The following is a 16159-nucleotide window of genomic DNA, read 5'->3' as shown; positions in this document are numbered from 1 at the left end:
CAGGACACCAGTCCGTCGCAAGGCACCCCAAGCGGGACTCGAACCCCAGACCCACCGGAGAGCAGGACTGCGGTCCAACCCACTGTGCCACCGCACCCCCCGTTAAATAACCATTTTATGCTAAAACTAAGGGACACAATGGGTTCACACACTTCCATGCAGCGCAGTATAAAGTACATTTATGACAGACAGAAATGATGAACACACTCACTGCCTCCTTAATATTAAACGCTTTGTAGCTGTAACTGCTTTTGTTCCTCTTACTCACACAAAAGCCATATACTTAAAGAGTTTACATTCCTGTTTGGAGAAAATGTATGCAAATATTCATTAATATGTTTATCATTTATATTTGGCTGTAAAAATTTTGTTCCTTTTCTGTAGGTCTAAAATGAGCCAAAGCCTGGAGCCCAACTTCACATCTGAAGACATCCTGAACTGGACTTTTCTGAATACATCTGAGGATTACTACTTTCCACAGCCCAACATTACATATGTTGGATACTATTTGCACCAGCCATCTGTTGCAGCTGTTTTCATTATCTCCTATTTGCTCATTTTTCTCGTGTGCATGGTTGGGAACGGAGTGGTTTGTTTCATTGTGCTGCGAAGCAAGAACATGCGGACAGTTACCAATTTATTCATTTTGAACCTTGCAGTCAGTGACCTTCTTGTCGGAATTTTCTGCATGCCAACAACCCTTCTGGATAACATCATTACTGGTAAGTAATAATCGCTTCCCTATTTAAGTAAAAATGAATCTTACACCACCAGAGTTTTAGCTGACTGGAGTAACTTACTGTACGTAAATGTATGTAATACATTTCAATCACAAGGTGAGGATGAAGAATGTTTAAAAAAATACATTTTCGGTGCTGTAACATTAAAAGCACATAAAATTCTGAGAAGAACTAAATTACTGATTCGGTGTTCTGAAAACCTTAGTATGTACAACTAATAATGTAGCATCCCCCATGGAGCTGCTAGAAACAGGCTCAGGAGTCAGGGTAAAAGGAACGCGCTCTATATTTGCAGGGTACTTGTCTTTTGGCAGCAGTCTTAGCAAAGACACTTCAGACAGTACAAGTGATCCTGAAACACTGGAGAATCCCCATGAGTCACTCCCAGCCCCCCCATCGCACCCAAAGGTTATGGGGCCAACCCTAGAATTCCCTACAATTCCCCTCATGACGCACCAAGCATTAACAGAACAACAACCAATCAGAACAACACAGACAACTATGTACAGACATGAACACTAATAACAACTATATGCACGGAGCTATTTCAGCTCCCCTCAGCGCCGTTACAATGACGTCTTTAAAAAGGCTGCTGTCGCACTGCTCCTCTTTCTGCTCATCCTTGACTTTATGCAGTAGGTCTACCAGGTGGCCTGCTTATTTCTATTAAATGCTCACACTTTTCTGAAATCTCAGCTTAACTTTTTTCACTCTGATTTCTCCTTTTCCTCTGCTGTGTCACACCTGGATGAACTTTTTCTTCAGTGTTCAATCTGTTCTCTTTCAGTCGGTACAGCCGGCTCCTTAGTCGTCTTTCAAAGCCTAGAAAAACATCTTATAAAAAACCTTTCTTCTATATTTTGGTCCGACTTTGAAGACTGAATTTCTGCTTGGCCTCCAGGCTGTTGCATGCTCTCTGTTAGCATACACAATTTTTTTTTCCAGTGTGACTGCCATTAATATGTGTTTTACATAATCAGAGGTACTCCTTCTGGACAGACACCTTACCCATCACCTTCATTACTCCGTTATTGCCTGTTGTGAGAGTCCTTTCAATAAAGAAGCAAATCTAATGATTAGTCCTCCTCTAATATGGAACAGAATGGGAGTTACAATTGCATTTTATGTACCCTTGTGTGCCAGATTTGGATATATACTGATTAAAAATGATTATCTGGAACAGAATGAACAGCAAAATTAGCTGAAAATGAAAAAACTAATAAAAAATGTCATAGCTTCCAAATAAAGGTTTCCTTTGTACAGTGAATGCTAATGTCCTAAAATTCTAGCTTATAATATCCAATATAAGTTAGAAGATATATCCAATATCTCACATCCAAGCAAATGTAAAATATGAGGCTTAGTGATTTTGAGCCCTGCACAGGGCAAGCAGTGTCCGTCCTCTGTGTAGAGTGTTTTCTCCTGTGCATCTCAGGTTGTCTTATAAAGAATCTTCTAGAAATTTCTTGACTTTTTAACAGTGTAATGCCATCACCCATCATGGTTATAAGGCCTAATAATACAAGTATGAAGGACGTACTAAAATAAGAAAACAAATGAAAGCTTCATGCATCTTTACTTTATATGACACTTTGAAAAGATAACGCTTCAGGTGGTCTTTACATGGGGGGAGAATCGGGTCAGTACGCGGGCACTAGTGGACTCGAGTGTAACGGGGTGCTTTATGGATATCGGATTCGCAGATGCCCGACAAGTACCCGGGGGGGCGTGTGACATTGCGTTAAGAATCAGTGCCTTGGATGAACAACCTCTAGGGACCGGGGTAGGAGAAGCTCACATGGTCACATTATGCCTGGGAGTAGGGGTTTGTCATCAGGAGGAGCTTGGGTTCTTTTTGATTAAGTCTCCAGACAACCCCATAATCCCAGGTTTCCCCTGGCTGCTATAGCACGACTTGGTGTTTTGCTGGAATAAGGGGGAGCTGATTGCGTGGGGGTCCCAGTGCAGTAAGGTGTGTCTGTCCGTGCCGTGCAGAGCCACCTCAGTGGAGTGCGCTGAGAACCCATAACAGGTAATGGTTCCTGCTGAATATTAGGACCTCGGGGAGGTTTTTAGCAAGGAAAAGGCAGTGGCACTGCCCCTGCACAGACCCTGGGATTGTGCGATCGATCTCCTTCCGGGTACTACACCTCCCTGAGGTCGGGTCTACCTCCTATCACTGCCAGAACAGGAGGCCATGCAGCGGTACAAAACCGAAGCATTAGCAGCAGGCATCATTCATCCCTTGACCTCTCCCGCCTCTCCTGGGTTCTTTTTTATCATCAAGAAAAACGGGGGCCTCCGTTCATGTTTAGAATATCGAGTACTCAATAGTATCACAGTCAAATATCCACGTCCCTTACCCCTAATCACCGCTACGCTCGAGTAAGTACATGGGGCACAGGTGTTTACTAAGTTAGACCTTTCCAGCACATACCACCTGGTTCGGATACGAGAGGGGGATGAGTGGAAGACGGCCTTCAGCGCTACCCTGGGCCATTATGAGCACCTTGCCATTTGGTCTAGACAATGCACCCAATGTGCTCCAGGCTTTTGTGAATCATGTGTTAGAAGACCTGGTAAACAACGGAATCCTGGTGTACCTGAATGACATTCTTAGACCCAACATTGCCCTTTGTCATCAAGGTGAATGCTTCAGTCATGGGGGTAGGTGCTGTGCTGTCCTAACGACAGGGCGACCCACCCAAGTTCCACCCATGCGCTTAATTCTTGCATAAGCTGTCCAAGGCAGAGCAGAATTACGATATAGGGAACCGCGAGCTTTTGGCCATCAGACTGGCCCTAGAAAAGTGGAAGCATTGGATGGAGGGGGCTGCGCACCCTTTCTTGATCATAACCGATCATAAAAACCTGGAGTTACTCTAGAAGGCCAGACGTCTGACCCCTAGTCAAGCCCGCTGGGGCCTTTTCTTTACCAGGTTCCACTTCAAGCAGGTTGTGTCATATAGGCCAGCCAGCAAGAACACCAAGCCCGACGATCTCTCCCGGGTACACGGGGTCTCTCCTGTCTACCCCGGAACTCATCCTGCCCCAGGACTGTATGCTTGCACCTGTGCAGTAGAAATTCACCCAGGACTTGCAGAAGGCGCAAGAGACCGAACATGGACCCCCGAGACACCAACAGGGAAACAATACGTACCCACAAGTGTGTGATCGACACTCCTGAAGTAGGCATACGATTCCCCAGCAGCTGGACATCCCAGTCTCAGTAGAACGCTCTCCCTCCTCCACAAACAATTCTGGTGGCCCTCTATCTGAGAAGACGTTTTGCGTTATATTAGTGTGTGTGTCACCTACACCCAAACAAAGACCCCGACTCAGAAGCCAGCGTGGCTTCTCTAACCCCTACCAATTCTGGCCCGTCCCTGGTCCCATGTGGCCCTTGACTCCCTCGTGGATCTTCCCCCATCGGAAGGTAAGACTACAGTGTTCACAGTGATCGACCGGTTTTCCAAAGCATGCCTTCTTGTCCCTCTCCCTAAGCTCCCCACAGCCCTGGAGACTGCGGAACTGTTCTTCAATCATGTGTTTCGTTGCTATGGCCTTCCAGAGGACATTGTGTTGGACCAGGGGTCCCAGTTCACATCCCAGGTTTGGAAGACCTTCTGACACAAGCTCGGGGTCTCGGTGAGTCTGACATCAATCAGGCTATCACCCTCAGGCCAATGGGCAGGTCAAGCGGCTGCAACAAGACACTGGTCGTTTCTTGCGGTGTTACTGCAGCTCCAAATAACATCAGTGGGCTTGATACTTACCTTAGCCGAATACACCCGCAACACACTGACCCACACAACCACAAGACTCTCACCATTTCAGTGTGTGCGTGGTTATCAACCCCCTTTGTTCCCTTGGCACCCCAGCTCAAGCAATCGGCTGTAGATGCCTGGTATAATGACAATGCGGAGGCCTGGCAAGCTGTCCAGGACCACCTCCAATGCTGTACCCGTAGGTACCAACAACAAGTGGACTGCCACCGGCATCCGCTCTCCTTTTTGCCTGGTCAGCGAATGTGGCTGTCCATGAAGGATCTCTGGTTGAAGTTGCCAGCCAAGAAACTCAGCCCCCCGGTATATTGACCCATTCAAGGTGCACTGTCATGTTACCCCAGTCACCTAATGGCTCCAGTTGCCTCCACGGTTGTGGATGAATTCCAACCTTTCACGTGTCTCTCTTGAAACCGAGTGCTGTGTCCCTTCACCAACCACCATGGCTGCGGCACCATCCCCGCTGATGCAAGTCGACAGAGGTCCAGCTTATGCCATCCGGGAACTCCTGGACTCTTGCCACAGGCAGGGGAGTTGTAGTACCTCGTAGACTTGGAGGGATACAGTCCATAGGAGCAGTGCGGAGTGCCGGCGTGGAATGCATTGGATTCTGTCCTTGTTCCTGATTTTCCCAGGGACCACCCAGACCGGCTGTTGCCCAAACCACGGGGTCACCTCACCCAGGTGACGTAGAGCGGCCGGTGTCGCTCATACTGTAGGGGATGCTGTCACGCCCACGGCCTCACAATGACCTGACACACCTGTGGTTGATCAGGGAGATGGAGCATAAAAGGACAATGCCGGACCGCCCAGATCACAGAACCTCTTTGAGCCATGCACTCACCTACGCCTGTGTTCTCCTGTGCTATCGCATGTGCTTCTGTTCTCTGACCCTATATCCCTGTTCCGGCGATTTCCTGGTGTTCTGATCTCTCGTTTCATTTCTTGGATTATGGTTTTGGATTCTCTCTTTACTTCAAACGTTTGCTCATCGGTGACCCCTGCCTGTTGTTGACGATTCTCTCTGCCTGTCTGACAGCAAAATAAAACGATTCAACCACACTTGTGTCTGACGCCTCTTTGCAACCATGACAGTGGGATACATCCAGAACAATATCCCAGTACACTTATACACATATTTACTCACATGGACACATTGCAGGCAATTCAAAGTCACCAGATGCGATGGAACATATCTTTGGACAGTAGGAGGATTAAACGTTTATTCTACAAGGATTTATTTTTACGAGAATTTACTTTATAAGCAGGTTTTTAGGAATTAATTGTACTCTTTAGAGGGAAATGTAACCATAGTTGTAATTAGTAGCATGTGGGTCATCTAAGGTCCAGTAAAGAAGGTGCTAATTTTTGGCCAATTTATTTTTCTGTCCCGTTAGTTATTCTCAATTGAAATAAAACTAGAAAGACAACTGTATTGCATATGGTTGTATTCAATTGGTTTAATAAGCTTATTTTTTTAGGGAGATAATAAACACAAAACTTGAAAGTTTATTTATTGTGTAAATAAGGAAAATAGAAGTAATTCCTGTCTGCTCCAGGTAAACAGAATGTGAGGACCAGTGTGTGTTTCAGACTTTTTCATGTAGCAATACAGAAAAAACTTTGTGGTCTTTCCCAACAGGATGGCCTTTTGGAAGTTTGGTGTGCAAAATGAGCGGAATGGTCCAAGGCATATCTGTGTCAGCATCAGTCTTTACCCTCGTGGCAATTGCTGTTGACAGGTAAAAATAACAGACTGATGGAGCTAATGTTTTTTTCCTGGTTCACTTAAGATTACTGGGAAAATAGAAGTAATACATTTTTTTTTTCCCATTTCACAACAAAACAAAATAATGTGGACTAAAAAGGATTTTTAAATAAAATTCATTCAAGTGTGTGACAGGCAGGTCTGGATGACAAGTTACACAAGAACCATGACTGCCATGTACCTATTTTACTTTTGGTGAGTTTTGTTTTTCAAATATACTGAAGCATACAAAGCACTGACAATTAAAAATGACGAGGTAATGGCAAAAATTAGCTGCAGATTGGCAGCAATACAGTAACACTGTAGTACAGTAAAAGAAACAAGGGACAACAAACATAGTAATAAAAAACTGTGCATGTGAAGGAGTCATAAGAAGTTCTCAGAAAATCATTAAAAATATTTTTCTTTTATTTGCAGGTTCAGATGCATTGTTTACCCCTTTAAGCAAAAGTTGACGATATCAACATCAACATTAATAATTGTTGTAATCTGGGTTTTGGCAATTGCCATCATGTGCCCATCAGGAGTTATGCTGCAAGTCACCCAAGAGCACACAATCCGAATCTTTACTGGAGATGGCAGCAAAACGAATCCCTTTTACTGGTGCAGGGAGAACTGGCCAAATCAAGAGATGCGGAAAATTTACACAACTGTTCTGTTTGCCAACATCTACCTTGCTCCGCTTTCCTTGATTGTGATTATGTATGCTCGTATTGGCATCACTCTTTTCAAAACAACAGTTCCTACTACAGTGGGTAAACCCGGACAGGAGAACCGTCACGCAGTGTCGAAAAAGAAACAGAGGGTCATCAAGATGTTACTCATTGTCGCCTTACTCTTCATTTTGTCCTGGTTGCCTCTGTGGACTCTCATGATGCTCAGTGACTATGCTAGCCTCACCGAATACCAGTACAGGCTGATAAACATATACATTTATCCTTTTGCGCACTGGCTGGCCTTCTTCAACAGCAGCGTCAACCCCATCATCTATGGCTTCTTCAACGAAAACTTCAGAAGAGGATTTGAGGCGGCGTTCAAGTTGCAGCTGTGCGCAGCGGACATGGAGCGGAGGAAGACATACTCACACAGGGTTCAAGGGAATGCTGTACTACCGACCAACGTGCAGCTCTCAGCAGATCAAGTGTCATTCAACGGTCACGAGAACAACAGTTTCAAGAGGAACAACAATGTGAAAGAACCAGACTTGGTCATGGAAGACTTAGAAAAGGTATCAACACTAAGCAGCGTGAAAAGGATTTAACCTTCAAGGTGACTAATTAATGGGTTCACATATGTTTTATTACATATCTCTACTTGATGGGCATGTATTTTGTGTTTTTGCAAGGCTCCAAGTTAGCCCAACATGATGTGAGGAAAAAAAATTATGACATTAATTGGCCTCTCGATAACATGTCATTGTGACAGTTTCATTAAAAAAATGTGGAATGAATTCATTAATTCAGTGAAATTTAGGACTCAGATATTTTATTCAATTGAGAATGGTTTGACAGAATCCAAATATCATTTCATGAGAAAGTCAAGCACAGCAGCCGATGAGCTGAAAAGGCAGAGGGTGTTACCACTCAGTGTATGATTAAAAACAAGTAAGAAAGGGCTGCTAGATGTGAGGAATGCAGCTCAGCACAACAATCACTCACATGAAAAGCTATGCAGCACATGAACATTTTAACAGCGAATTCCACCTTTTTCACAAAAAAATAATAGTTGGTATAGCACTGTGTTCCAGTTGGCTACAGTAAAAATGTCTATAAATATATTATTTTGCACAGATATTGAATGATTTTTTGAGATGTTGAAAACTCAAAGAAGCTTTGAAATTGTAACTTTCCAGGTGACCCAGGTACTGAGAAAAGAATACAATATATGAAAATTTGTGCGATGAACATCGGTGCATAAAGTGGAAAGAAACAAACTAGATTTACTTAAGAATCACGTCTGCAACTACGTCTCTCTCCTAATGTAATGTACAAATTGTATTTCTCTGAGATGTACATCGCTTTGGAGAAAAGCGTCTGCTAAATGAATAGATGTAAATGTAAAATAACTGTGTTTTGTGGATGCACGTGCTCACCAAATAATAATTATTAGCAGCAACAGCAGCACAGATGAAAGTGAATTATAACAATTTTGTGCAACAGTGAATGTGACACGACCACTTTTTCGCTCTTCGGACAGATTCCCCGTCAGAAAATTGCCAAATGTCTGTCAAATCAAGCGGGTTTAGGTGATGATTGAAATTTTCCACAATTATTTTTTCATGTAACAGTCTGGTGTTCTTATAATATTCTAGATATTGTTATTCAGTCTCAAAGGACTTCTCTACAAATCTTGAGCTATTGAGCTTCTCTTGAAAGTTTTGGGCCCTTTGAAGCCTGGGAAGGAAAAAGTAACAAATGTAGAGGATTGCCACCTTAGTGTATATATAAATAAGTATAAACACTGGGAAAAATGGGAAAATATGTGTACAAACACTGGGAAAAGAGGGAAAACATGTGTACACACAAACACTGGGAAAAAGTGGTCACAACAGAGCAGCTGGGGTAAGAATCACTTTTGGGGTTTATAAGGGTGGAAAATCTCTGGTAAATATACTGTATGTGTTAGAATTGCTCGATAAGAAGGGCTGCATTTTTATCTTGGAAATTATTGGCCACGGTTACCATGGCAATTTGCCAAAATATCAGGTGACATTTATTAAGTTTGCCTCAATGGCAGGGTCTTAAAATGAATTGGATGATGCTGTAGGAATGAGTGGGATTGTTATATATTATTTATATTATACTTTATAAACTTGTGGTGATTTTTTTTCAGTTGGACTCAATAAACAATATGTAGCCTACACAGTGTACAAGTTGTGCTTTACAGTAACGTGCTGTACTAGTAAGAGTTGTAAAACAAAATGCTTACAATAAAGTAAAAAGTGGCAGCAATGCTCAACCAGCTGCTGCTGCTACTCAAGTATAAGATCAGGTTTATTGTTGTTTTCATATCCATAATTACTTATTAATCACTATTGTTTATTGAGAAGAACAATTGCCCTTTTTATCACGTCAATTTTCACAACTCTCTTATTTCAGACACTCTCTACGAAAACCAGCATCAGACAAAATGACATCAGTTGCCAAAGTCCACAGTTCTCCTCAACAGGAGTGCGGCTAGGAATTCAGTGACCCTTGAGATATTTTTGCTTTGGCCTTCCAGAAGAAAATAAATTAATTACATCTGGAATTTTTTGTGGACCCTCTGCAGCTGTGGGACCCCAGAATTCTTATTGCCATTCACCCCACTAGTGACTTGTTCTTAGAAACTGTCAATGAACTATCAGTCCTGATGGAAAAATGAAATACTGCACTCTCAATACGCTTAAAGAGCAACAATAAATCCAACATTTATAGTTATTCTTCTGTATCTATATTGAAAGGCAGCAGGTGGCATAGTGGCTAGAGCCATCACCTTGCAGCTGCAAGTTCTGAGGGTTAAATGGCACTCCTGCTGTAGTGTCCTTGAGAAATGTTCTTACCCTGATGTGCCCCTGTTGAAAAATACACTGCTGCATAAATGGATACATTGAAGTTCAAGGAGCAATGTATTAATATGACATTTGTAGTGAGTTTCATGTACTAAATAAAATCTTCCGCTTTCACATCATCACCTGAGTTCATGAACATATACGTACCAGCGAGTTTTAGTAAAACACTTTGTTCTATATGAAGTGTCTGGCTGTATTACATTCCTTTTAATTTCTATTAGTGGAAGACATTTGCACGAAGCTGGCAGTGGCCGTCCATCCCTGAAAGTCTGAGATGTACAAACGTGAGTGCATGGCCAGTGGTGTAGTCCACCGAGTCACAACACATCATCCTCCTCAGCAGAGGTGATCCATTTTGGTGTGAAGAAACATCTCTGGGGTCCCTTTGTTCATGGATGAAGCGAAATGGATTGTAGCCAGGAAACGATAACTGGAAATATGTGCCCTGCAGGTTGTTTTCAGAAAAGTTTGTACAATTCCGGCTTTAAATAGACTAAAGGGAGTGTAAGTTCGGGTTCCCCAGTTCAGCGCACCAGAGGAAGCCTTAATGGGAGCAGTAGGGGTTTTGGACTCTTAAAGAGGAGGGTGAAAAGCTAATGGTGTGGTAGTTTCGCACTGAACACATCTTTTATTTCTATTAACGTTGACATGTTTTATTAGTCATAGGTACAGTCACATTCATTTGCACGAAAGATTGACACACAGGGGTACTGCACACTTATCTTTGCTGGTGAGATGTTGACTGACAGCACTGCTGACACGGTGGTAGCTGACAAATTACAAATTACAATTACAGAGGTATCTGACAAATTACAATTACACATGTATCTGACAAATGACAGTTACAGAGGTATCTGAGAAATTACAATTACACGGGCAGCTTTCAAATTACAAATTACACTAACACGTGTAGCTGATAAACATCACATCACATCATATCTCTTCTCACACTCCCTTGCATTTGTAACTAGTGACTATTTTTGTATATAATATTGGGTACTGTATATTTTTATATATTTTTCATCCCCTATTCACATACTCTATCTTCTCATCTATCTTGCCACTGTCATTCTGTCTGTGCTGTGGAAGTTCCTGTCACCAAGACAAATTCCTTGTATGTGCGAACATACTTGGCAATAAAGCTCATTCTGATTCTGATTCTGATTCTAAATTACAATTACAAAGGTATCAGACAAATTACAATTACACATGTATCTGACAAATTACAATTACAGAGGTATCTGACAAATTACAATTACATGGGCAGCTTTCAAATTACAAATTACACTTACACGTGTATCTGATAAATTACAATTACAAAGGTATCAGACAAATTACAATTACACAGGTAGCTGACAAATTACAAATTACAGTTAAACAGGTAGCTGATGAATGCTCCACTTGATGCTTTTTTCTACAGTTTGCTCTGCAGTTCACATTAAGGATATGAAAAAGATTAAAAGGAATAATTTGTCGTTCAAAACCGAATTTTACCAAGGAATAATTTCTGTCTTTGCCACGTTCACGTTTAACGCAGCACATTACAAGAAGTATGAAAACAGCTTACATTTGCATTTATTCGATTAGCAGATGCTTTTCTACAAAGTAACATACAACTGACAGAAAAAAATAGGTTAATGTCACCAACAACAGAGACACATGGAGACATGTGATCCTCGAAATAGTCAGCTGTTTTTGAACTAGCAGACATTCCACAGGGAGCTGTTTATAGATTGGTCCAGAATTTAAAGCTCCTGTATGAAATGACAACCATATTTTGATATAATTTTAATTAAATTATATTCATAAGAATTTGCCATTTTCTGCAGGTTTGTTCATTCCCACTGTCAGTAACAATATGCAGATTAGCCAATTCAATGTATCTGTAGGAAGAATTTAATGCAAATGGTTAAAATGTGGATTGTTTCATTAAAAATGTTGCTTCTTTCTTCATTTGTCTCGGCAGGTTAGGTATGATCTATGAGATTTTTAGGAGAGAACACCTTGGTACACAGAGGAAGGGAAATACTGCAGTGCCTCTTATCAAGCCATTCACTCCGAAATCTGTGCAGGAGCTGCTGCTGCTGTTCAAATTCAGTTCGGTTCTAACAGGCACAAGTGTAGTGTGTGCAGTGTGTCACAAGTAGTGTGTCAGACTCGCTCGTTTGATGGTATTCATAATTCTGCACTTGGAGTTTGACTCTCAGGAAACGGATAGCTTGGCAATGTGAATGTAAATATTGAAGATCATTTAGGGGGGCACGGTGGTGCAGCGGGCTTGGCCTGTGCTTGCTCTCTGGTGGCTCTGGGGTTCGAGTCCTGCTTAGGGTGCCTTGTGACAGACTGGCGGCCTGTCCTGGGTGTGTCCCTTCCCCCTCCAGCCTTGTGCCCTATGTTGCCGGGTTAGGCTCCGGCTCGCTGTGACCCTGCTTGGGACAAGCGGTTTCTGTGTGTGGTGGTAATTTACACTGTAGTTTTTCATCTGAAGCTGCACAGTATTGCTTGTTGTAATTCAAAATGCAACACCAACATACTGCTGTTCAATATTGTACTATTATTGACTCGCTTTGGGAGTTGTTATTTTTTTCTTTTCTGTACTACACAAATTGTGTAGGATGGCGGAATTTGAGTCAAAGAAACAACACCTGCTATTTATGCCATTCATTTCACTGTTACAGGTGTAGGAATCCACAATTCAGGGTCACTTTGAGATCAACCGATCGTCTGTCTGTCCCATGTTGTCATGCGAAAACATCAGGGTAATACACATTGCTTGTGGGCATTCGAGACAACGTCCGCTGGATGATTAGATCAAACCTACAGTTGAATGGGTCTGCCTGTTGATGTGATCACAGTGATTGCTTGTGATTGATTGCATCTAAATGAAACTGTGTGAGAATGTTGACATATCCCAGTTTTTGTCGCTGGATGGTGGTCACATCATTAGATCATTTGGCGATGAGGAAGTTTGGGTTAGCTAGCAGTCGGGGGTTGGGTCCTGTGAAGGCTTCCTTGCCTTTGATGCTTTGTTTGAAGGTATCACCTCTAAAGCTTTGTGTAGGGTTACACCTTTAAGGACTGCCCACAGAAAGCCTATAAAACCACAATGCATATCCCCCTTAGTTAGACTTGATGACTACGGCGCGAAACGGCACGTTCTGACGTTGCGGGCCGATGCTCTCGTCTGCAGTAAAGAATCCTGCTGAAGATACTTCCAAGTCTCCAGGTCTTCTCTGCAAAAATTCACAACACAGGATTATGCCCCTTCAGTTTCCATTTTTAAAGCTTTCAGTAAGAACAAGAGTACCTTTAAACAGATTTTTTACAGCTTTATGGTTGTACTGAAAACTTGAAGAAGTGAATTTTATATATAATTCACTGATTTTTACAGTAATTGCATGTTTTAAGACACCAGCTGGTGCCTTTGCAGTTTAGTCACAACCAGAAAGGCTTAAAGTCACTTTCCTTTAACAATGAATAATTTAATATTACTTATAATATTTACTTGCTGGGTTTATAAGCAAAGTACATTGTCAGATTGGATGACGGCATCCAGCTGCGTTATGGAATTAAAAAGTTGGCTTGTATTTCTTCTGGACACATTTCAAAGCACATCCCTCAGGTCTGCAGCAGTGCTTGAGCAGCTTTGCCTTTTCAGATTTTGAAAGAGCTCATATTCGGTCCCGTGATGCTAAATTCAGGCTCCTCTCAGCAACATACCGTCTGAAAAAGTACTTGTGATTGGCAGCTCTCGACAGAGACATTCTAAAATCCTCTTCTGCAAATGCTGCCACTTGCATTTTGGATTAAGTGGAGTTTTGAAAATATGTCTAGTAGAAGATACAGTGGGTTTGGCCTGTGCCTGCTCTCTGGAGGGTCTGGGGTTCAAGTCCCGCTTGGGGTGCCTTGTGATGGACTGGCGTCCCATCCTGGGTGTGTCCCCTCCCCCTCCAGCATTGCTCCCTATGTGTCTCCTGGGTTAGGCTACGGCTCACCGTGACCCTGTTTGGGACAAACGGCTTCGTGTGTGTGAGTGTGTGTGTGCATCCAGTAGAATGTGTGCGGGGTTAAAGGAGGATGGTTGTGTAAGAGGGAACTTAGAAATGGTCACCAAAAGGCCAAAATCAAAGCACCAGCAAAGGGAGGAACAGTAGAGCCAAGGCAGACTGTGCGAGTTGAAGAGTAGAAGAGTGAACTTGGGCTCAAAGCTTGCAGTAGACAGAAGATTCACAGTGTTCTTCAGAGTATTACCGAATAGTGAGAGCATATTACTGGATTGCTGAAAATTATGTGTTATCAAACCCGTGAGAGTCTTATAATCTCGGATGACTGCATGATGCTGTCGGTGAAATTGTGACTTGGAGCAGCAGATGTGGCCACACTCCGACTGCAGGCTACGCACATCTTCAATCCATCCCCCTGCATCATACACTGTATTCCACAGCTCATACGCCACCCTAGTATGAAGTGCCATTAAAATTAAATTTTTTAACAGCATTTAAAAAAAAAAAGCTAATTGGGAAATTTATAAATATTATGGTGGAAATCAGACATCACAGAGACAAGGAAAAAAGTGTGTGAGACAGGCAGACCACTCAAAATGCGTTACCACTTCTCAGCAGCCTCACCTCGCTGACAGTCCGAGTCCTTTCGCGGGGACCGGCTGTCAGGCTGAGCAGGCATGGGCGTCCATCAAGCCGATCGTCACACCCATCAGCAAGTTCCAGCTCTTCTCCTTCGTCTTCGGCTCTCCACCGCACACGTGAATGTCCAGAGAAAAAGGATTCTGTGCAAAATTACATTAAATAATTAATATGCCATGTTAGCCACAACTTTGACAGTGAACAAGTATAAACGTGTGTAAGAAACCTTTTCTGCTGTATTAAATACTGTATTACATTAACAGACTGTAGCCGTTATGTCAAATGTATATTTTGGAACGTAGTGTGAATCGTGTTACTGCTGCGTCTCAAGCACCGTGATCTTTCCTAATACGACACCCATTCTGAGTATCAGGGCTGTTTAATCCACATCTCAGAGATTCGGAGCCAGTGTCAGGCAGCCCAAGGTCTAAAGGAAAGAAAACATGACTCATCCTTCCACGCCCGTGTATTTACAGTGACTGCAGGGGCAACGTAGCCCCAGGTTGAGTGGAGAAACACAGTGAGCAGCTGTAGGAGGAAATCCCTTCAACACTGGGACAACATAGAGACTGACTGTGTCTGGCAGAGTTTAGTCACGATCTCAATCCAAACTCTCCTGGGTCACGAGGTGGCGGCACTGCCGCCAGCCCCAACTATATGTCGCCGCCAAATCGAAACACTCAGATGTCTTTAAAAGTTTCCAGCACGTTCAATCAACTTCTCGAACGCGACCGAAATGAATAAACCCCCCTTTATTCTGACAAGAGAACAAAATAAAACACGTTTTTGTTATTTTCTCCTTAGCAATGACTGATGATAATATTAAAGGAAATTCCAGGAATGTTGCATACATAACAAAAGTACATGTGAAATAAGTGTCTTTGGCTCAAGAGTTGGGAGTTTCGGGTTTGCGCGTGAAAAAGGTATGAAGGTTGCAGCGCGGTGAACTCATGCACCAGTGAGTTATAGTGTATAACAGGCAATTCAGCAGCAGCTCTTACCCCTGCTGTGATTCACTTTACACTTTTAATAGAAGAAAAGTGAAGAGGGAGCAGGAGAACTTGCGTGGTTTTGGTAACCGCCGTCTCTCGCTCACATTATACTGGAAAGCGGAAACGCTGCCACAGTGACGGAGCGCCTGGCACTTTTTTCTCACTGAGGGATAGTCCTTAGCAGGATGAAAAGGCCATTTTTCAGGGCTCTTTTGACATTTTCCAAAGTAACACTTTTTCCGATGCCTGCAGAGAGGGCGCTGCAATTTCACTGTTAGGTAAGGTAAGGTGAAGGTACCTTTTCCGCCAACTCACGCCAGCATACGGCCGTTCTCAATTTTGAACTTGTGGAGGCGAACTTCTTCAAAAGTTTTTCTTTTACTCTCTAAATTATAATATTTAAGGTGTAATTTCCCAGAGGTGCGGTGGCGCAGTAGTGCAGTGGGTTGGACCAGGTCCTGCTCTCCGGTGGGTCTGGGGTTCGAGTCCCGCTTGGGGTGCCTTGTGATGGACTGGTGTCCCGTCCTGGGTGTGTCCCCTCTCCCTCCAGCCTTATGCCCTGTGTTGCTGGGTAGGCTCCAGTTCCCTGTGACCCCATATAGGACAAGTGGTTCAGAAAGTGTGGGTGTGTAATTTTCCACTTGTTCTCCTTTGCAATCTTTGAAACATTTTTCTCCGGTT

General features: G+C 43.0%; 1 protein-coding gene across 1 annotated transcript; it reads left to right on the top strand.

Annotated features, from left to right (window-relative positions):
• The first annotated feature begins 391 nt into the window (after positions 1 to 391).
• LOC114912485 (neuropeptide FF receptor 2-like) lies at positions 392 to 7554 on the top strand. The gene is made up of 3 exons (XM_029259711.1): positions 392 to 722; positions 6168 to 6267; positions 6711 to 7554. Exons 1-3 carry the CDS (start codon positions 392 to 394, stop codon positions 7552 to 7554), a joined length of 1275 nt encoding a protein of 424 aa, XP_029115544.1.
• Positions 7555 to 16159: the final 8605 nt, after the last annotated feature.

This window comes from Scleropages formosus, chromosome 17 (genome assembly GCF_900964775.1).
Source record: "Scleropages formosus chromosome 17, fSclFor1.1, whole genome shotgun sequence".
In the NCBI taxonomy this organism is placed as follows: Eukaryota; Metazoa; Chordata; class Actinopteri; order Osteoglossiformes; family Osteoglossidae; genus Scleropages; species Scleropages formosus.
The sequence above is the reverse complement of the archived record's forward strand: the minus strand, read 5'-3'. Positions and strand labels throughout refer to the sequence as shown.

Coding starts and splice junctions, on each gene's coding strand:
- LOC114912485 (XM_029259711.1), top strand. CDS start 392: ATGAGCCAAAGCCTGGAGCCCAACTTCACATCTGAAGACATCCTGAAC. Junction 723..6,167: donor TCTGGATAACATCATTACTG/GTAAGTAATAAT, acceptor CTTTCCCAACAG/GATGGCCTTTTGGAAGTTTG. Junction 6,268..6,710: donor GTGGCAATTGCTGTTGACAG/GTAAAAATAACA, acceptor TTTTATTTGCAG/GTTCAGATGCATTGTTTACC.